This window comes from Oncorhynchus masou, chromosome 32 (assembly GCF_036934945.1).
Source record: "Oncorhynchus masou masou isolate Uvic2021 chromosome 32, UVic_Omas_1.1, whole genome shotgun sequence".
NCBI classification, from domain to species: Eukaryota; Metazoa; Chordata; class Actinopteri; order Salmoniformes; family Salmonidae; genus Oncorhynchus; species Oncorhynchus masou.
The window spans coordinates 79,570,997-79,593,285 of record NC_088243.1 but is presented as its reverse complement, the minus strand read 5'-3'; the positions used below and the strand labels follow the sequence as shown (position 1 = coordinate 79,593,285).

Genomic DNA, 22,289 nt, shown 5'->3' with positions numbered 1-22,289 from the left:
TAAATATTGCTTGCTAAACTGATAAGACTCATTCAAATGTTACCGGCGAGAGCAGAGCTCGTGACCAATCAAGTCAGATGGTCAGTGGTCTTCACTTTCTATGAATCCCATTCACCAGTCTCTCACCGCTCTTCGCTCTGATTGGTCCGTGTAAACAACGATAGTTCACCACAGCCAACCAGTGAAACGCGGTTAATGTCGTTTCGAACATGTTTTCTATGCAAACCCCTCGCGCCACCATCGGGGTGACGTCACGGTCCCCACACAACAGAGAGATGCGCACTGAGTTATAAGACGAGGCGGTTGTTCAGTGCGGTAAAAAAAAATTGGAAGAAAAGCAATAAGCAATAAAGATCCTGTCGAATAGGTTTTTTTTAAAGAGGAGTTGGACTTTCTGTTGAAAAGGCATATAATTTCTCATAAGGTAGGTGATAATATTTTATTGTGGTCCATATGTCTGTCTCTAAGTTGCGGACTGTTGGAAAATTGCAACTCGACAGCGTTGTTCTTGGGGTTTGGCCCTGTGCAGGTGATGGTTGTATTCCATCCTTGTCTTATTGAGGCGACCACGCAGCTGGGTCTCTTTCTCCAGATACGTTGTATCCAACAATACAGTTTACATAATAGAAAGGGAGATAAAGTCGTGTAAGACAAATCATTAGCTATGATATAATTCGTGATACATTGATTTCTATTTAGCCTAATATTTTGAAAGTGGCCTATCGCAGCAAATTAACTGATCTAGCCTATATGCTATGCTGTAGATGTTTTTTAATCAAGTAGCTAGTTGTTAATAAAGCCAAAGATCCGAGTAAAGTGTTATTTTGTTCCATTGATATGGCATCAATGCAACAACACTGTAGGCTTATACGAAACGCCACAACAACACTGTAGGCTTATACGAGACGCCACAACAACACTGTAGGCTAACATGAGACGCCACAACAACACTGTATGCTTATACGAGACGCCACAACAACACTGTAGGCTAACATGAGACGCCACAACAACACTGTAGACTAACATGAGACGCCACAACAACACTGTAGGCTAACATGAGACGCCACAACAACACTGTAGGCTTATACGAGACGCCACAACAACACTGTAGGCTTATACGAGACGCCACAACAACACTGTAGGCTTATACGAGACGCCACAACAACACTGTAGGCTTATACGAGACGCCACAACAACACTGTAGGCTTATACGAGACGCCACAATAACACTGTAGGCTAACATGAGACGCCACAACAACACTGTAGGCTAACATGAGATGCCACAACAACACTGTAGGCTAACATGAGACGCCACAACAACACTGTAGGCTTATACGAGACGCCACAACAACACTGTAGGCTTATACGAGACGCCACAACAACACTGTAGGCTTATACGAGACGCCACAACAACACTGTGGGCTAACATGAGACGCCACAACAACACTGTGGGCTTATACGAGACGCCACAACAACACTGTGGGCTAACATGAGACGCCACAACAACACTGTAGGCTTATACGAGACGCCACAACAACACTGTAGGCTAACATGAGACGCCACAACAACACTGTAGGCAAACACGAGACGCCACAACAACACTGTAGGCAAACACGAGACGCCACAACAACACTGTAGGCAAACACGAGACGCCACAACAACACTGTAGGCTAACACGAGACGCCACAACAACACTGTAGGCTAACACGAGACGCCACAACAACACTGTAGGCTAACACGAGACGCCACAACAACACTGTAGGCTAACACGAGACGCCACAACAACACTGTAGGCTAACACGAGACGCCACAACAACACTGTAGGCTAACACGAGACGCCACAACAACACTGTAGGCTAACATGAGACGCCACAACAACACTGTAGGCTTATACGAGACGCCACAACAACACTGTAGGCTAACATGAGACGCCACAACAACACTGTAGGCTTATACGAGACGCCACAACAACACTGTAGGCTTATACGAGACGCCACAACAACACTGTAGGCTTATACGAGACGCCACAACAACACTGTGGGCTAACATGAGACGCCACAACAACACTGTAGGCTTATACGAGACGCCACAACAACACTGTAGGCTAACATGAGACGCCACAACAACACTGTAGGCTTATACGAGACGCCACAACAACACTGTAGGCTTATACGAGACGCCACAACAACACTGTAGGCATATACGAGACGCCACAACAACACTGTGGGCTAACATGAGACGCCACAACAACACTGTAGGCTTATACGAGACGCCACAACAACACTGTAGGCTAACACGAGACGCCACAACAACACTGTAGGCTAACATGAGACGCCACAACAACACTGTAGGCTTATACGAGACGCCACAACAACACTGTAGGCTTATACGAGACGCCACAACAACACTGTAGGCTAACACGAGACGCCACAACAACACTGTAGGCTTATACGAGACGCCACAACAACACTGTAGGCTTATACGAGACGCCACAACAACACTGTAGGCTAACATGAGACGCCACAACAACACTATTTGACACAGCAAAATTCCCATCATAAATGTACCCTATAAAGGACGTGGCAGGAAAAATAAACCTAATTGAGGGAGTATTCTAGACTATCAACCTCACAATGTTGAAATATCATCCCAGTTCTTTCCATTTCATTTTGATGAATGATCTATGCCCCAGCCGGCTGCGGTTCTATTCCGCCTAGTCGACTATTATAACCCATTTACTCATTTAGGACTGGGATCTTAGTGTGTTTGAGAAGTATGTTCCATCCTTTCACCATACACTGGAACCATACCCTCACTCTATGTAAACCTGGAACCATACCCTCACTCTATGTAAACCTGGAACCATACCCTCACTCTATGTAAACCTGGAACCATACCCTCACTCTATGTAAACCTGGAACCATACCCTCACTATGTAAACCTGGAACCATACCCTCACTCTATGTAAACCTGGAACCATACCCTCACTCTATGTAAACCTGGAACCATACCCTCACTCTATGTAAACCTGGAACCATACCCTCACTCTATGTAAACCTGGAACCATACCCTCACTCTATGTAAACCTGGAACCATACCCTCACTCTATGTAAACCTGGAACCATACCCTCACTCTATGTAAACCTGGAACCATACCCCCACACATGGCCCTTCTGACTCACTAACCCATCACCCTCACTAGATAAGAGGCAAACTCTCTAGCCTTTCATTGTGGCAAGTGAGTCAGTTTGGTGCAGGGTTGGCCAGGAGACCGACACAGCCAGGTACAGGTGAGGGTCTCAAGGAGACAGAGGTCAGAAGGGCCATGTGTGGGGTTGTTCTAGATGTTAGTTTCTGTGAGTAGATGTGTGTGTCCTGTTGTTAGCTAATTAGCTCACATGGGGTATAGACAGGTATATAAGCCTACGATATATCTACCTTTCTCCTGAGGTAGCAAGGCTTACGGATCAGCTGTAGTTTTAGTGATGCTACCTGTCTCCCGAGTTAGCTAGACTACAGATCAGCTGTCGTATTAGTGATGCTACCTGTCTCCCGAGTTAGCTAGACTACAGATCAGCTGTCGTATTAGTGATGCTACCTGTCTCCTGAGTTAGCTAGACTTACAGATCAGCTGTAGTTCTAGTGATGCTACCTGTCACCTGAGTTAGCTAGACTTACAGATCAGCTGTAGTTCTAGTGATGCTACCTGTCACCTGAGTTAGCTAGACTTACAGATCAGCTGTAGTTCTAGTGATGCTACCTGTCACCTGAGTTAGCTAGACTTACAGGTCAGCTGTAGTTTTAGTGATGCTACCTGTCTCCTGAGTTAGCTAGAGTTACAGATCAGCTGTAGTTCTAGTGATGCTACCTGTCTCCTGAGTTAGCCAGAGTTACAGATCAGCTGTAGTTCTAGTGATGCTACCTGTCTCCTGAGTTAGCTAGAGTTACAGATCAGCTGTAGTTCTAGTGATGCTACCTGTCTCCTGAGGTAGCAAGGCTTACAGATCAGCTGTAGTTCTAGTGATGCTACCTGTCACCTGAGTTAGCCAGAGTTACAGATCAGCTGTAGTTCTAGTGATGCTACCTGTCACCTGAGTTAGCAAGGCTTACAGATCAGCTGTAGTTCTAGTGATGCTACCTGTCACCTGAGTTAGCAAGGCTTACAGATCAGCTGTAGTTCTAGTGATGCTACCTGTCACCTGAGTTAGCCAGAGTTACAGATCAGCTGTAGTTCTAGTGATGCTACCTGTCACCTGAGTTAGCAAGGCTTACAGATCAGCTGTAGTTCTAGTGATGCTACCTGTCACCTGAGTTAGCAAGGCTTACAGATCAGCTGTAGTTCTAGTGATGCTACCTGTCACCTGAGTTAGCAAGGCTTTCAGATCAGCTGTAGTTCTAGTGATGCTACCTGTCACCTGAGTTAGCAAGGCTTACAGATCAGCTGTAGTTCTAGTGATGCTACCTGTCTCCTGAGTTAGCCAGAGTTACAGATCAGCTGTAGTTCTAGTGATGCTACCTGTCTCCTGAGTTAGCAAGGCTTACAGATCAGCTGTAGTTTTAGTGATGCTACCTGTCACCTGAGTTAGCTAGAGTTACAGATCAGCTGTAGTTCTATTGATGCTACCTGTCACCTGAGTTAGCAAGGCTTACAGATCAGCTGTAGTTTTAATGATATTTGAATTCAGTAGAATAACTTTAGTTGACAGCCCTACTTCTTTTTGTAGTGCAGTGTGATATTGCTCAACAATCATTGCTACTAACATTTCTACTATTGCACTAGGCTGTGTGTGTGAGAGAGGTGGAGAGAGACGGTGATGAGGCAGTTTCTCTCTGCCTGTGTGTGTAGTGGAAATAATGTCAGTCATGGGTCAGTACAGTGCCTCGACACTGGCAGCCCTTTTCCATCAATGACCAACTGACGAACACACACTAGAGCTCAAACGCAACTGAACTGGATCTCGGACAGGAAGAGGAAGGTTGGGTTAGCAAACATTTCTGATAAACCAGTCAGTTATGAAGGAGAGTTTGTTGTGTAACAACATTACTACAGTGTGTACTAATGGTCCCAGGACCAAATGTTCTCCAGGGTAACGGTGTGTGTGAATGGGGTTTTAGCGTTAGTGAAGGTACTTATTGAGAATCGACAGAACAGGCATCTGTTCCTCACAGCCCAGGAGAGTAACCATGGTTACTCAACTACCTCACCAGCCATCTGTTAACAGTGTGTACAGGTGACATGTTTGGTCATTGTTTCATAACCCTTCAAGTAAAATCAAGACGCACACGCACACCCAGAATATGTGTGGAGATTAGAGGAAGATTAGGCCGACTCATAACACAGATTAGAGGAAGATTAGGCCGACTCATAACACAGATTAGAGGAAGATTAGGCCGACTCGCAACACAGATTAGAGGAAGATTAGGCCGACTCATAACACAGATTAGAGGAAGATTAGGCCGACTCGCAAGACACAGATTAGAGGAAGATTAGGCCGACTCGCAAGACACAGATTAGAGGAAGATTAGGCCGACTCGCAAGACACAGATTAGAGGAAGATTAGGCCGACTCGCAAGACACAGATTAGAGGAAGATTAGGCCGACTCGCAAGACGCAGATTAGAGGAAGATTAGGCCGACTCGCAAGACGCAGATTAGAGGAAGATTAGGCCGACTCGCAAGACGCAGATTAGAGGAAGATTAGGCCGACTCGCAAGACGCAGATTAGAGGAAGATTAGGCCGACTCGCAAGACGCAGATTAGAGGAAGATTAGGCCGACTCGCAAGACGCAGATTAGAGGAAGATTAGGCCGACTCGCAAGACGCAGATTAGAGGAAGATTAGGCCGACTCGCAAGACGCAGATTAGAGGAAGATTAGGCCGACTCGCAAGACGCAGATTAGAGGAAGATTAGGCCGACTCGCAAGACGCAGATTAGAGGAAGATTAGGCCGACTCGCAAGACGCAGATTAGAGGAAGATTAGGCCGACTCGCAAGACGCAGATTAGAGGAAGATTAGGCCGACTCATAACACAGATTAGAGGAAGATTAGGCCGACTCGCAACACAGATTAGAGGAAGATTAGGCCGACTCATAACACAGATTAGAGGAAGATTAGGCCGACTCGCAAGACACAGATTAGAGGAAGATTAGGCCGACTCGCAAGACACAGATTAGAGGAAGATTAGGCCGACTCGCAAGACACAGATTAGAGGAAGATTAGGCCGACTCGCAAGACACAGATTAGAGGAAGATTAGGCCGACTCGCAAGACGCAGATTAGAGGAAGATTAGGCCGACTCGCAAGACGCAGATTAGAGGAAGATTAGGCCGACTCGCAAGACGCAGATTAGAGGAAGATTAGGCCGACTCGCAAGACGCAGATTAGAGGAAGATTAGGCCGACTCGCAAGACGCAGATTAGAGGAAGATTAGGCCGACTCGCAAGACGCAGATTAGAGGAAGATTAGGCCGACTCGCAAGACGCAGATTAGAGGAAGATTAGGCCGACTCGCAAGACGCAGATTAGAGGAAGATTAGGCCGACTCGCAAGACGCAGATTAGAGGAAGATTAGGCCGACTCGCAAGACGCAGATTAGAGGAAGATTAGGCCGACTCGCAAGACGCAGATTAGAGGAAGATTAGGCCGACTCGCAAGACGCAGATTAGAGGAAGATTAGGCCGACTCGCAAGACGCAGATTAGAGGAAGATTAGGCCGACTCGCAAGACGCAGATTAGAGGAAGATTAGGCCGACTCGCAAGACGCAGATTAGAGGAAGATTAGGCCGACTCGCAAGACGCAGATTAGAGGAAGATTAGGCCGACTCGCAAGACGCAGATTAGAGGAAGATTAGGCCGACTCGCAAGACGCAGATTAGAGGAAGATTAGGCCGATTAGAGGAAGCCGACTCGCAAGACGCAGATTAGAGGAAGATTAGGCCGACTCGCAAGACGCAGATTAGAGGAAGATTAGGCCGACTCGCAAGACGCAGATTAGAGGAAGATTAGGCCGACTCGCAAGACGCAGATTAGAGGAAGATTAGGCCGACTCGCAAGACGCAGATTAGAGGAAGATTAGGCCGACTCGCAAGACGCAGATTAGAGGAAGATTAGGCCGACTCGCAAGACGCAGATTAGAGGAAGATTAGGCCGACTCGCAAGACGCAGATTAGAGGAAGATTAGGCCGACTCGCAAGACGCAGATTAGAGGAAGATTAGGCCGACTCGCAAGACGCAGATTAGAGGAAGATTAGGCCGACTCGCAAGACGCAGATTAGAGGAAGATTAGGCCGACTCGCAAGACGCAGATTAGAGGAAGATTAGGCCGACTCGCAAGACGCAGATTAGAGGAAGATTAGGCCGACTCGCAAGACGCAGATTAGAGGAAGATTAGGCCGACTCGCAAGACGCAGATTAGAGGAAGATTAGGCCGACTCGCAAGACGCAGATTAGAGGAAGATTAGGCCGACTCGCAAGACGCAGATTAGAGGAAGATTAGGCCGACTCGCAAGACGCAGATTAGAGGAAGATTAGGCCGACTCGCAAGACGCAGATTAGAGGAAGATTAGGCCGACTCGCAAGACGCAGATTAGAGGAAGATTAGGCCGACTCGCAAGACGCAGATTAGAGGAAGATTAGGCCGACTCGCAAGACGCAGATTAGAGGAAGATTAGGCCGACTCGCAAGACGCAGATTAGAGGAAGATTAGGCCGACTCGCAAGACGCAGATTAGAGGAAGATTAGGCCGACTCGCAACGCAGATTAGAGGAAGATTAGGCCGACTCGCAACGCAGATTAGAGGAATATTAGGCCGACTCGCAACGCAGATTAGAGGAATATTAGGCCGACTCGCAACGCAGATTAGAGGAAGATTAGGCCGACTCGCAACGCAGATTAGAGGAAGATTAGGCCGACTCGCAACGCAGATTAGAGGAAGATTAGGCCGACTCGCAACGCAGATTAGAGGAAGTCCATTTATGTTGTGTTAAAAATGTGTAGGAAACATGACTTGTTCCTCTTTCAATTTGACCTGTCTGAATTTGGGACTTGTAGTGTGGTCTTCTAACATGCTCTTAGTAGTATCACCCACTCCAACCTCCCTAGAACCTCTTATCACTGGGTTTACTTAACAAAAGGCACGTCTCAAAAGGTCATCCAGGTGTTTTTTGGCACTAGGTAGCTAGCTAGTAAACGTAACAACACACAATAATGCCAAAATCAATATCAGCATGTGAAGTAGCTTCACTGAACAGAAATATAACAACATGCAAGATTTTACTGAGTTAGTTTGTTCATATAAGGAAATCAGTCAATTGGAATAAATAAATGAGGCTCTAATCTATGGATTTCACATGACTGGGAGTAGAGATATGCATCTGTTGGTCTCAGAAACTTTAAAAGAAGGTAGGTGCGTGGATCAGAACCAGTCAGTTCCACCATTTGCCTCATGCAGGGTGACACATCTCCTTTGCATAGTGTTGATCAGGCTGTTAATAGTGGTCTGTGGTATGTTGTCCCACTCCTCCTAAATGTCCGTGCGAAGTTGCTGGATATTGACTGGAACACGCTGTCGTACGGGTTGATCCAGAGCATTCCAAACATGCTCAATGTCTGGTGAGTATTTATGCCATAGAAGACCTGGGACATTTTCAGCTTCCAGGAATTGTGTACAGATCCTTGTGACACGGGGCCATGCATTATCATGCTGAAACATGTTGTGATGGGGGCGGATGAACGGCACAACACTCATCACAGTATCTCTGTGCATTCAGATTGCCATTGATAAAATGCAGTTGTGTTCGTTGTCTGTAGTTTATGCCTGCCCATACCATACCCATACCGACACCATGGGGCACTCTGTTCACAACGTTGACATCAGCAAACCGCTCGACCACACGGCGCCAATCACACTCCATCTGCCCGGTACAGTTGAAACCAGGATTCATCCGCAAAGATCACTTCTCCAGCGTGTCAGTGGCCATCGAAGGTCAAGACCCTGGCGAGGACGACGAATATGCAGATGAGCTTCCCTGCGACGTTTCTGACAGTTTGTGCAGACCTACAGTTTCATCTGCTGGCTGCTTGGCTGGTCTGACGATCCCACAGGTGACGAAGGCGGATGTGGTGGTTCTGGGCTGCGCTCACATTTGCGGTTGTGAGGCCGGTTGGACGTAATTGTCTAAAACGACATTGGAGGGGGCTTATGGTAGAGAGATGAACATTAAATTATCTGGCAACAGAACTGGTGGACATTACTGCAGTTGGCATGCCGATTGCACACTCCCTCAACTTGAGACATCTGTGGCATTGTATTGTGTGACAATACTGCACATTTTAGAGTTGCCTTTTATTGTCCCCAGCACAATGTGCACATGTGTAATGCTCATGCTTCTTGATATGCCACACCTGTCAGGTGGATGGATTGTCTTGGCAAAGGCCTGGGTCAGGTGATCTGGGTCAGGTGATCTGGGTCAGGTGATCTGGGTCAGGTGATCTGGGTCAGGTGATGTTCTCTAAACAATGCTCTGATTGTTGAGGGAGGTTGAGAAAGAAGTTAGCTCGGCTTTAGATGTTTACAGTAAACCCTGTGTGTGAATATAGCCCAGCGAACGATGGAGGAATGGGGGATGGAAGGACAACGCTTCACTGTCTCACTGGCCCACTTTCCTTCTGTCCTGCAGTTTGTTGTGCTGTGGCATTCCCAGGTGATGGGAGAGAGGCAGTGTTTCACTACTAAACAGACCTAATGTAGGGCTTAATGGTCTTCTTGGCCTAGAATCTACACCAGCAGCATGCTCTACATGTACTCTACCTTGTTACAACGTCTGTCTGTCTGTCTGTCTCACTCTCTCACACAGCTAGTAGTCACAGCGAGTAGCTACTTCCTAATTTAAGTGTGAATGATTGACTCTGTGTTTTGTCTCTTCTTGCCGTGAGTGTAGTCCATTGTTAGCTGGATAGAGGGCAGAGAGGTTAGGCCAATCAGGTTCAGGGGTGTGAGTCACGATGCACTCGGGCTTTGTATGATGTCATGAGAAAGATGTGCAGTACCAGTTTCTTTGTACTTTACTCCTTCCTTTAGGGTGCTTGCAAATGTATAGGTTGGACGTACGTGTGTGCAAACCGCTAGCTGACAGACTTCTCTGGTGTGATGACTCTGACTACTAGATAAGAACAGAGCTTTGTGTTTCTAGAAATACAACTGGAAGCATGTGGCCATGCGTTTGACCTACACAGGGAAAACAGTCAAACAACACTGACATTGTACAATGACAACTAGGGGTCAAGATGTTATTTTGTGATTATTTTGTTGTTTATTTTAACTGTTATTTTCACAAAATGTATCTGCTGTTATTTCTTACAACCAACAAGAACTCTTGAACATCAGATCAACCAATTCCGGCTTCCACTTCCAATCATCTGCCCTGGGATCTCTCAGTAATTGGCTAATGTACAGTCACTTGATAATAAGAGAATGACCTTGTGGATTTTTTACCAACGGGACCATTCACCGGGCGGACAGGGCAGTAGAGTCTGGGAAATTGAGGGGGAGGGGTTTACCTCGATCAACTACAACTAGTGTACCAATTTGCATACCGCCCCAACAGATCCATAGATGACTCAATTTCTCTCCACAACTGCCCACACCCACCTAGATAAGAACACCTATGTGGGAATGCTGTTCATTGACTACAGCTCAACGTTCAACACCATTGTCCCCGCCAAGCTTGTCACCAAGCTTAGGACTCTGGGTCTGAACACCTCCCTCTGCAACTGGATCCTGGACTTCCTGACGGGCCGCCCCCAGGTGGTGAGGGTAGGAACATCACCTCTACCACACTGACCCTAAACACAGGGGTGCGTGCTTAGTCCCCCCCCCCCCTGTACTCCCTGTTCACCCACGACTGTGTGGCCACGCACAACTCCTACACCATGATCAAGTTCGCTGACAACACAGCGGTGGTAGGCCTGATCATCGGTGACGATGAGTCAGCCTACAGGGAGGAGGTCAGGGACCTGACAGTGTGGTGCCGGAGCAACAACCTCTCCCTCAATGTCAGCAAGACAAAGGAGCTGATCGTGGACTACAGGAAATGGGGGGGGGGGGGGCGTGACGGGCTCTTGGGACTCTTGGCTAAAGGGACTTTCTCTCACACACACTTGTCTACTGTTTTCTCCAGCCTGTGTTGACTCTCTGCAGGGCTGAACGATACATTTGTTTGTGCTTCTCCTCCAATCTCTCTCTTTTTTTCCCTAAATGCTCCTCCTCTCTGTTCAGTTACATTCAACATAGCTTTATTGGCTTCATTATAGGAGCAATACAAAAGGAATTGTGTTTACGCATTAGAATAAACATTAAACATCTCTCTCTTGCTCTCCCCATCCCTCCCCTCCCTCCCTTTTCACCTCTTCCCTTCCCCTCTCTTTCTACAGGTGTCTCTGTTGTCTAGCAGATGAATTTTGAGCAGCCTCCTCCGTACCAGGCCCCTGGTTACCCTCAGCAGGGTTACCCTCAGCAGGGTTACCCTCAGCAGGGTTACCCCCAGCAGGGTTACCCCCAGCAGGGTTACCCCGTAAACATGGAGCAACCTGGAGGATTCCCTCCTCAAAACCCAGGCTACCCTGCTGGTCCCGGGGGACCTCCTGGACCCTATCCCGGCCAGGGACAAGCAGGCCCCTACCAGGAGGGCTACCCTGGACAGCCCCAGTTTGGATGGCAAGGAGGACCACCCCCAGGACCCATGTATGGAGAGGCACCTAAAAACACAGGTGAGAGGGATGAGAGTGAGGAGAGTAGAAGAGGGGTGAGGAAGGATACAGGGAGAATGAGAGGAGGGGTGAGGAAGGATACAGGCAGGAGGGGTGAGGAAGGATACAGGCAGGAGGGGTGAGGAAGGATACAGGCAGGAGGGGTGAGGAAGGATACAGGCAGGAGGGGTGAGGAAGGATACAGGCAGGAGGGGTGAGGAAGGATACAGGCAGGAGGGGTGAGGAAGGATACAGGCAGGAGGGCAGGAGGGGTGAGGAAGGATACAGGCAGGAGGGGAGGAGGGGTGAGGAAGGATACAGGCAGGAGGAGAGGAGGGGGCTGAGGAAGGATACAGGCAGGAGGGAGGAGGGGGGGGTGAGGAAGGATACAGGCAGGAGGAGAGGAGGGGGTGAGGAAGGATACAGGCAGGAGGAGAGGAGTGAGGAAGGATACAGTGAGAAGGAGAGGAGGAGGGGTGAGGAAGAATACAGGGAGGAGGAGAGGGAGAGGGGAGAGGAGGGGTGAGGAAGGATACAGGGAGGAGGAGAGGGAGAGGGGAGAGGAAGAATACAGGGAGAAGGAGGGGTGAGGAAGGATACAGGCAGGAGGAGAGGAGGGGGGAGAGGAAGAATACAGGGAGAAGGAGAGGAGGAGGGGTGAGGAAGGATACAGGGAGGAGGAGAGGAGTGAGGAAGGATACAGTGAGAAGGAGAGGAGGAGGGGTGAGGAGGAATACAGGGAGAATGAGGAGAGGGGTGAGGAAGGATACAGGGAGGAGGAGAGGAAGAATACAGGGAGAAGGAGAGGAGAGGGGTGAGGAAGGATACAGGGAGGAGGAGAGGAAGAATACAGGGAGAAGGAGAGGAGAGGGGTGAGGAAGGATACAGGGAGGAGGAGAGGGAGAGGGGAGAGGAAGAATACAGGGAGAAGGAGAGGAGAGGAGGGGTGAGGAAGGATACAGGGAGGAGGAGAGGAGAGGAAGAATACAGGGGATGAAGAATACAGGGAGGAGGAGAGAGGGGATGAAGAATACAGGGAGGAGGAGAGGAGGGAAGGATAAGGATATTGTTTGCCTTGACTTAGGGCTGTTCCCTGAAAATATAAAAATGGAGGTCGACCGAGAGTCATCGATTGGTCGAAATGTTTAAACTTATTTTTCCGTATGTCGACAGACACCCTATGTGTTTGAATAAAATCAACTACATATGCACTGAGCTTGTCTGATGCTTTAAGCACACTGTTTGATTAAATAATTCAGAGGCACAAATTACAGTGGTCAATAAGGACCAATTCCAGGTTAATGTTACTTGTCTAAATTGATGGGTCATGTGAAATAAATGCTGTGACCCCCAGCCACATCCCATATCAGTAAAAGTTATTAAACCAGACAGCTATTTTCAAAAGGGGAAGAAAACAAAATTGTACAAACCCCAATTTACAAACTAAGCATTTGTGTTTAAGTGAGTTGGCTAGATTAGAGGCAGTCGGGATGTTCTCTTGAACAGTGTGAATGTGTAACAAGTACTTTTGGGTGTCAAGGGAAATGTAAGTAAAAAGTACATTTTCTTTATGAATGCAGTGAAGTAAATGTAGACAAAAATGTATATATATACACTACAAACTACTTAAGTAGTATTCACATATTTTTACACCAATGCCTTGACACCAGTGCATATTTCATATACTGTTGCACTTATCACAGTATTCCATACATGAGTTGAAACCTGAGTGAGGTGTACATTAACAGATGCATGTGGTGGACACTTAATACGTGATGTTACGACCACACATCAATAGTCATATATATATATATATATATATCTCAACATCTTGCTAAGTGGATGGTCTCTACAGAAGGTTAAACGTTACAGCCAAATGGTTATTTGCATAGTAGCAATATCAGAAAGATGGTGTCAAACTAAATAAAATATACAGCATGTACAATAATGATATGGGTGAGAGACTAGGTAGTTATTTGCATACAATCAGGGGTAAAATGGCTGAGCAGCAGGATAACAAACAAATAGCAGCAACGTATGGTGTGTGTGTTAGGAGAGAGTCATGTGAATAGAGGCACTGCAGATAGTGCTGGTAACTGGTCTGTCCAAACACGCATGAACAAGGGAATCTATATTCAGAGAGCCTGTTTCTGTCCTGCCCTTGACTTTGGTGCAGGGCATGTGATGTCCATAACCTCTTCATCGCAAAACTCCCTGATCTTCTCAAAAACATGCGTTTGTCTAGCTGTGTAAAATTCAGATGGTGTTTTTGCATGCAGACCATCTATGGAATGATGTGTAGCAGCTGAAACCTGGTCCCGACAGTCAGAACCCTCCTTGACTACAACACCAGGCTCCAGAGCATCGAAGCTGGAAAACAAGGAATAATAAGACACTACAACCTGCACAACAGCAATTCACCTCCCAAGTTTAGATAAGAATAACCTCGTACTGGTACTGCGTGATCTGTGGCAGCGGCCTGAATTACAGAGGCAAGTGTTGCCAGTCATAGCCTTCCACCAGCACCGTACCATCCTCCAGTCCTTACCATCCTCCAGTCCTTACCATCCTCCAGCACCGTACCATCCTCCAGCACCGTACCATCCTCCAGCACCGTACCATCCTCCAGCACCGTACCATCCTCCAGCACCGTACCATCCTCCAGCACCGTACCATCCTCCAGCACCGTACCATCCTCCAGCACCGTACCATCCTCCAGCACCGTACCATCCTCCAGCACCGTACCATCCTCCAGCACCTTACCATCCTCCAGTCCCTTACCATCCTCCAGTCCTTACCATCCTCCAGTCCTTACCATCCTCCAGTCCTTACCATCCTCCAGTCCTTACCATCCTCCAGTCCTTACCATCCTCCAGTCCTTACCATCCTCCAGCACCTTACCATCCTCCAGTCCTTACCATCCTCCAGTCCTTACCATCCTCCAGTCCTTACATCCTCCAGCACCTTACCATCCTCCAGCACCTTACCATCCTCCAGCACCTTACCATCCTCCAGCACCTTACCATCCTCCAGTCCTTACCATCCTCCAGTCCTTACCATCCTCCAGTCCTTACCATCCTCCAGTCCTTACCATCCTCCAGTCCTTACCATCCTCCAGCACCTTACCATCCTCCAGTCCTTACCATCCTCCAGTCCTTACCATCCTCCAGTCCTTACCATCCTCCAGTCCTTACCATCCTCCAGTCCTTACCATCCTCCAGTCCTTACCATCCTCCAGTCCTTACCATCCTCCAGTCCTTACCATCCTCCAGTCCTTACCATCCTCCAGTCCTTACCATCCTCCAGTCCTTACCATCCTCCAGCACCTTACCATCCTCCAGTCCTTACCATCCTCCAGTCCAACCAGCTGTGGGATGTTGACCCCTGTCACAGTGCTGTCCTTCACAACAGCAGCAATCTCAGACAGTGTTCACTCTGGTCTTTCTGAAGCACTGCTTGATGAGCCCGAAGCACCAGTCAGGGGCAACCTTGGTGTGGCCTGTGATCAGGAAGTAGAGGTCCAGACTGTGGTGGAGCCTGTGCATGGTCCACCAGGCACAATACCAGAGCACAAACTTGTTATTGTGTTGGCCACTGCAGTTATCACAATTCAGGTCCACACGTATTTCCCCAACTCTGTAGTTGGTGAAGAAATGGTGCATGCAGTTGATGACTGCGCTGCTGCCTTTGCTTGGGCCAGCTGTCTTGTTGATGACTGGTGGAGGAGAGTCAGGTGTGTTCTACTGATTAATGCTGAAAGACAAATTCCAGATACAAATATTTTATACTATAGATGCAAAATGGCATTCTGAGGTATCACCAGACAGTTCATACAGGGAATGTTGGCTACTGACAAACCAATTGTAATAGCAAGCTGAAGTTAACCTAAATGTTAGGTTCATTGTTAGTTAGCAAGGCAGCGATCGAACTCCAGCTGGCTAGCTAACAGCAAGCATTGAAAACTGACAAAATTAGAAATGTATAACATTGAATCTGTAGCTCGATTCTTACCTGTTGTAGCAGGCTCAAGGGTGTAGGGTTTCCACATCACCAAGTTCAATACCAAAACATCCACCATTATCACAAATAGAATGTAAATGTGGAGTTTTGGTACAAGGAGAAAGGGGGAATTCACCAACTCAGTCCACAAGCCATTCTCTTTGTCCATTCCGTTCTCCAGGGGTAATCCTCACACTCGGGTCCGGTACACAGATGGCGGTAATGTCACAGGTGGCGGTAATGTCACAGGTGGCGGTAATGTCACAGGTGGCGGTAATGTCACAGGTGGCGGTAATGTCACAGGTGGCGGTAATGTCACAGGTGGCGGTAATGTCACAGGTGGCGGTAATGTCACAGATGGCGGTAATGTGGCGGTAATGTCACAGGTGGCGGTAATGTCACAGGTGGCGGTAATGTCACAGGTGGCGGTAATGTCACAGATGGCGGTAATGTGGCGGTAATGTCACAGGTGGCGGTAATGTCACACTCTTCATAATACTCTTGGTTCTCTCCTACTCTGCCCCGTTGTGCAGGCTGCTGCTTCCTTTATACCCAAGCACCCCCTGGTTTAACAAGCCACAGCCTTGCCTCGTTGGGGCAGGAAGTCCATATAAGGCCCGGGGGTGGAGCCAACCGGCTGCCAGATATCTCCCATCAATAACCACTCCCCTCATCTCTCCCCGCCGTATGCCACACTGTATACATGGATGAAAGCTTTATGTTAGAGTCATTGTTAGTTAGCAAACCAGCCATCGAACCCCAGCTGGCTAGCTAACAGCAAGCTTTAGTATGCAATGAAAACAAGTTTCTGACATAATTAGAAATGTGTAATATCTGAATCTGTAGCTCGATTCTTACCTGTATACATGGATGAAAGCTTCACGACAGACTGCAAACCCTTTTTATAAAACATCCTGTGTTTCCGTTTAGTTTGCACAGCTTGTTTGGCTGGTTGTGTTCCACTGATTTCAAAACATGTTATTTTAAGAGTGAGAGAGATTCAGCATAGCATGGCACGATCGGTGTCCAGAAAGTAGTCCATCACAACGTTTTCCCACTGACCTTTGTCGATGGCACCTGATAAATTCAGGGCAGCAATGTTATTGAGAGCAGTAGCAACATATTTCAGGTCATTTTATAGACACCAGATGTAACACCACAGACCAATTCAAACTCACCCCTCGGCATGTCCAGCCCACTCATTATCTCAGCCAATCATGGCCAGCGGGAAGGTTGCTCTCTTTCTCTGTAAACCAACCAGGCTCGTAATTTAACAATTGTATTCGTATTTACAGATGACAGACACGTGAAAGTTCAGATGTTCATGAAGGCATTTCTGCCAAAAAACACATTTTGATTTTAAAAATACTAATAATACGTTCAAAAGTCTCTCGTGTGAAGTCGTGACTGGGGACATACGCCCAGTTTCCTGAATCGGGTCACCTTTGAACTTGATGAGAAATGCTGATTGGCTAATTGCCAGCAAGCTGCCTAAACCATAAACTAAAAAAAAAGTATAGCTACAGTATCATGCTTGTAGACAAAGTACAGTGTTCCAAAACCATATTAATAGATTGCTTTTTATAAATGTTTTCTGCATTAAACTGCCAAAAGTGCTGTTATCAAGGTCCTTTCCTTAGTAGGTGATGTCAGAACTCCGGATGATAAAGGAGTTTTCCACTCGTAATTACCAGTTGGGGGGGCCATTCGAAGACGTGGATGTCGATTAAGGCAGCCCTCTGCACCTCTCTGATTCAGAGGGGTTGGGTTAAATGCCGAATACATATTTCAGTTGAATACATTCAGTTGGACATCTGACTAGGTATTCCCTTTGCTTTCAAGTGTTTTCTTTCAGGTCGTATTTGGTAAATACCACCTTTCCGCTTGGTTATGAACACAGCGAACTTACTGCCTGGCAACTGTTGCTAGAGAGCAGTCCTTTTTGTACTTGGGTAGTACCTTGCCACTCAGGTAACACATAGCTGACCTGACTCACTCCAGATGGCAGCCTTTGTAAGGTGTGTGTGCACATTAATGATTAACAGCAAATATACCAAAGATAACAAGAAGAGTAGGTTGTTAGGGCTAAGTGTGTGTGTTCCAAGGACGGCAGGTAGCCTAGCGGTTCGAGCGTTTGGCCAGTAACCGAAAGGTCGCTGGTTTGAGTTCCCAAGCCGACAAGGTGGAAAATCTGACTGTGCCCTTGAGCAGGGCGAATAACCCTAATCTCATTGCACCTATCTGGTATATGTGACGATAAAACATTTTTTTTTTTTTTTACTGCCAGTTGTAAAGGTTTAACTTTAAATGAATGTTTCTCTCTCTCTCTCTCGCTCTCACTCTCTCTTCCTCTAGTGTACGTGGTGGAGGAGAGAAGGAGAGATGATTCAGGAGACACGTGTCTGACTGCCTGTTGGACGGCTCTCTGCTGCTGCTGCTTGTGGGACATGCTCACATAACCTCTGACCCCTGACATTTACCCTTATCTGCTTTGACCCTTACCCTTTACCTCCTAACCCTTAACCCATAGTTCCTCTCATCTGTAATAGAAAACAAGTACTGGGAGAAATAGAACACTATGAGTATCTGGGAAACCAGGCCTGGTATTTATAGCGGACTTTGAAAAGCCCTTTGATAAAGTACAGCCAGAATTTATATGTAAATGCCTGGACCATTTTAATTTTGGAGAGTCTCTTATAAGATGGCTTAAAGTTATGTATAGTAACCCCAGGTGTATTACATTATCAAGAGGAGTAAATCAAGGTTGGCCATAATAAATAGATATGCCCATAGTGGACATCAAAATGTTAGCTGTTCAAATCAGATCCAACAATAATACCAAGGGGCTAGAAATCTAGGGCTTAAAAACAAAGGTGTCGTTGTACGCTGATCATTCATGGTTTCTTTTAAATACGCAATTTGGATCCCTGCACAGCCTCCTAGAGGATGTAGAACATGTTTCTAACCTCTGGATTACAACCAGAATGATGATAAATGCACCATATTACGTATCGGATCACTAAAAAAGACAACTTTTACATGACCGTGTAGTTTACCAATAAAATGGTCTGACGATGTAGTGGACATACTTAGTATACATATCCCAAAAGAAAGAAATGATCTCAATACAATATGTATTTATAGAAAGTTAGCCAAATTAGATACCATTTTGCTACCATGGAAAGGACGACATCTGTTTATTTGTGGAAAAATTGCCCTGATTGAATTCTTTTGTCATATCCCAGTTTACCTATTTACTTATGGCCCTGCTTACACCTAACGACTTGTTTATTCAATTATATGAGCAAAAGAATTCCACCTTATTTTGAATGGCAAGCCGGAGAAAATTCTCTAGCAGATAAAAAAAAAAAAAAATGTTTAAAAATGTTATACTCTTCGTAAATTATATCATAAATAGGACTGGTGGAATTATGTCACATACAGTTAACAAAATATGGAAATGTTACAACCAACTGATGGCAGCATTGTGGAAAGGGGAGTAAGGAACGTGACTGTTGGCCCTGCATTAAAGACCAAAATTGGTTAAAGAAAATTGTGGTACATAAAAAGTACAACAGTTTTTAATTTAAGGACCCAAAAAATTGACAGCTGCACCATAAAGGATGATAAATAGTTGGGAGATTTTCAATGTACTGATTCCATGGTACCTGGTTTATGAACTGATACACAAAACAACACTGGATTCTAAACATAAGAGTTTTTCAATTTAAATTATTATCCACAATTCTTGCAACCAACATAATGTCATATATATGGGGGATACAACCATCCCAGCTCTGCTGTGAAGAGACAGTCATTAGATCACTTGTTTTGGTACTGCCCTGATGTAGCTTGTTTTTGGTCGGAGGTTCAGGAATGGCAAAAGAAATCGCACCATTTACCTGGAGCTAACTGCAAATAGCACTGCTGGGTGACTTGAAAAGTCGTAGTCAATTGATCAATAATGTAATAATACTCTTAGCACAATTTGAAACATTTAATTTACAATCTGTAGGAACTGAGAATATAAAGTTTCCGAGCTTTTGTGAAACATCACAGTGGAAATCTATATATAGACGGGAGGGGTTGAGTGTAGCTGAAGGCTGGGATGCTAATGTAAAATATATTGTCCATAAACTGTAGATAGTATGTATAGGCAGGAAGTAGAAGCCTAAGTATCGTTGTCCATTAGTTTACTTCAATTAGGGGAGTTGTGGTAGGGTTAGGGGAAAATAAGAAAGTTATCCTAACCCCTAAGGTTTAACCCCTAACCCTGACCTACCTGTTACACTGTCCCTCCATCTGGCCTTACTTCCTGTTAGTCCACCTCAATCCTTCTCTCTCCCCCTAACTATCAGCCTTACCCCTTGCACTCCTGCTTTCCTTCCCAAACGTCCAGCCTGGACCCCTGTGCCTCCTGAACAATGGTAGCATTATATTGATAACCTCTATGCTCCTACACCTGACCTCTGACCCCTCTGTAGCAGTTTAGCTACAATACCTTCCCTAAATCTCAGGCACTGTACTGTAGATATTGCTTCTTGTGGAACACAAATTCAGTCTCAAACACCACACACACAATATGCACTCATATGTTCTACTGTAGACACACACACACACACACACACACACACACACACACACACACACACACACACACACACACCATGCTCTCTCTCTCTCTCGCTCTCTCTCCTGGGCACTTTAACATCTTACCTCTGTAAGGTACTTCTCCTCCCTCCCTCCAACCTCCCACACAAACCTCTAGTCATACCACCCCATATTCCCTAAACCCTATACCACCCTAACGAATGACTCTACACCGTATCTGTCATGGCTACCTAGACCATTGGATGCCAGTAAGCTACAGTGGCCCTTGCCAACCCCCTGCCCCTGCTGTACCATGCTGAAGCTTGAACTGTCCTCTCCGTTATGTTTGCACAACAGCTACTGTGGTTTCCTGTTTGTCTTAGGATGAATCCTATGAGCTGGTTTCCTGTTTGTCTTAGGATGAATCCTATGAGCTGGTTTCCTGTTTGTCTTAGGGTGAATCCTATGAGCTGGCATCGAATGCATTTTGTTAAAGACGATGACGATGAATATTTTAATGTTTGAGTACATGTAATATTGTTCAATGCTTGCAATGTTTTTCCCTGTTTAATTTTTACATCCTGGATGAATATGATTTGATTGCTATGTTATTTTGAATATTCTCATTCCTTGAAGGAGGGAACATGAAACATAAAAAAGTGAATGTTTGTTATGTAGATGCCTTTGCCTGACATGAGAATCTTGCGTTAAGAATAAATTATTCCCAAAAAGAGTCAACATTGTCTGGTGTCTTTCACTCTGGTCTGTGTTCAGTCAGTCAGTTGTGGGTATGTCTGTGTTTTACTGTGCTTGCTGTAGCAGAAGTTGAGTGTGTTATAGATCTCTATGGTTGGTAATTGGTTCCAGGATAGATCTGAGTCTATTTATACCACTGGAGTGCTGTGACCTTGGCTGGGGAGTCACACTGGATTTCTGTGACCTTGGCTGGCGAGTTTTGTGTAACCACTGTGATTTAGACTACAGCAGTAGATGAGGATAAATGACGACATGGATGACAGAGCGGTCTGGCTTCTCCGTGCATCGGCAGGACAGAGCAGTTATGTCAGGTAAGGCGGGGGTATGTGTGTCAGTAACTGCTGGTGCGCGATGTCTAGTATTAAAGATGTCTCGAGGTATTGCTCGCTTGATGTAGAATACCTCATGATAAAATGTAGATCACACTATCTACCAAGAGAGTTCTCATCTGTATTATTCGTAGCCACCACAAACCGATGCTGACACTAAGACCACACTCAACGAGCTGTGTAAGGCCATAAGCAAACAAGAATATGCTCATCCAGAGGTGGCGCTCCTAGTGGCTGGTGAGTTTAATGCAGGCAAAACTTAAATCCTCGCTCAATACAGAAGTGGTCAGCTGACGCGGATGCTACACTACAGGACTGTTTTACTAGCACAGACTAGAATATGTTCCTGGGATTCATCCAATGGCCTTGAGGAGTATACCACCGCAGTCACCGGCTTCATCAATAAGTGCTTCGTCGACATCATCCCTACAGTGACCGTACGTTCATGTCCCAACTTGTGTACTATTGCTTGTACAGATGAACGTGGTACCTTCAGGTGTTTGGAAATGGCTCCCAAGGATGAATCAGAATTGTGGTTTTCTGAGGTCTTGACTGATTTCTTTTGATTTTCCCATGATATCAAGCAAAGAGGCATTGAGTTTGAAGGTAGGCCTTCAAATACATCCTCAGGTACACCTCCAGTTATTTTAGTCAATGTCAATTAGCCTATCAGAAGCTTCTAAAGCCATGACATAATTTCCTGGAACTTTCCAAGCTGTTTAAAGGCACAGTCAATTTAGTGCGATGTAAACTTCTGACCCACTGGAATTGTGATATAGTGAAATAATCTGTCTGTAAACAATTGTTGGAACAATTACTTGTGTCATGTCCTAACCGACCTGCCAAAACTAGAGTTTGTTAACAAGAAATT

The 22,289-nt window shown here is 46.1% G+C and overlaps 1 protein-coding gene and 1 long non-coding RNA gene across 3 annotated transcripts; one reads left to right on the top strand and one right to left on the bottom strand.

Moving 5' to 3' along the window:
- Positions 1 to 241: 241 nt before the first annotated feature.
- Positions 242 to 21,066, top strand: LOC135526648 (cysteine-rich and transmembrane domain-containing protein 1-like). The gene is made up of 3 exons (XM_064955164.1): positions 242 to 424; positions 11,430 to 11,765; positions 18,099 to 21,066. Exons 2-3 carry the CDS (start codon positions 11,450 to 11,452, stop codon positions 18,200 to 18,202), a joined length of 420 nt encoding a protein of 139 aa, XP_064811236.1. The 5' UTR covers positions 242 to 424; positions 11,430 to 11,449; the 3' UTR covers positions 18,203 to 21,066.
- On the bottom strand, positions 11,759 to 16,883 carry LOC135526649 (uncharacterized). Of its 2 annotated transcripts, XR_010453337.1 has the most exons (4): positions 16,602 to 16,861; positions 15,756 to 16,438; positions 15,093 to 15,497; positions 11,759 to 14,114 (listed from the first exon to the last, which is right to left on the bottom strand). It is a non-coding gene; the product is annotated as an uncharacterized LOC135526649 (long non-coding RNA). The 2 variants fall into 2 exon arrangements; XR_010453336.1 differs by lacking the exon at positions 11,759 to 14,114 and having other exon boundaries at positions 15,005 to 15,497; positions 16,602 to 16,883.
- Positions 21,067 to 22,289: the final 1,223 nt, after the last annotated feature.

What these genes read in the sequence shown, in the direction of transcription:
- LOC135526648 (XM_064955164.1), top strand. Translation starts at nt 11,450, where the DNA reads ATGAATTTTGAGCAGCCTCCTCCGTACCAGGCCCCTGGTTACCCTCAG. An exon ending in AGAGGCACCTAAAAACACAG is followed by an intron (nt 11,766 to 18,098) that starts GTGAGAGGGATG and finishes CTCTTCCTCTAG; the next exon opens with TGTACGTGGTGGAGGAGAGA.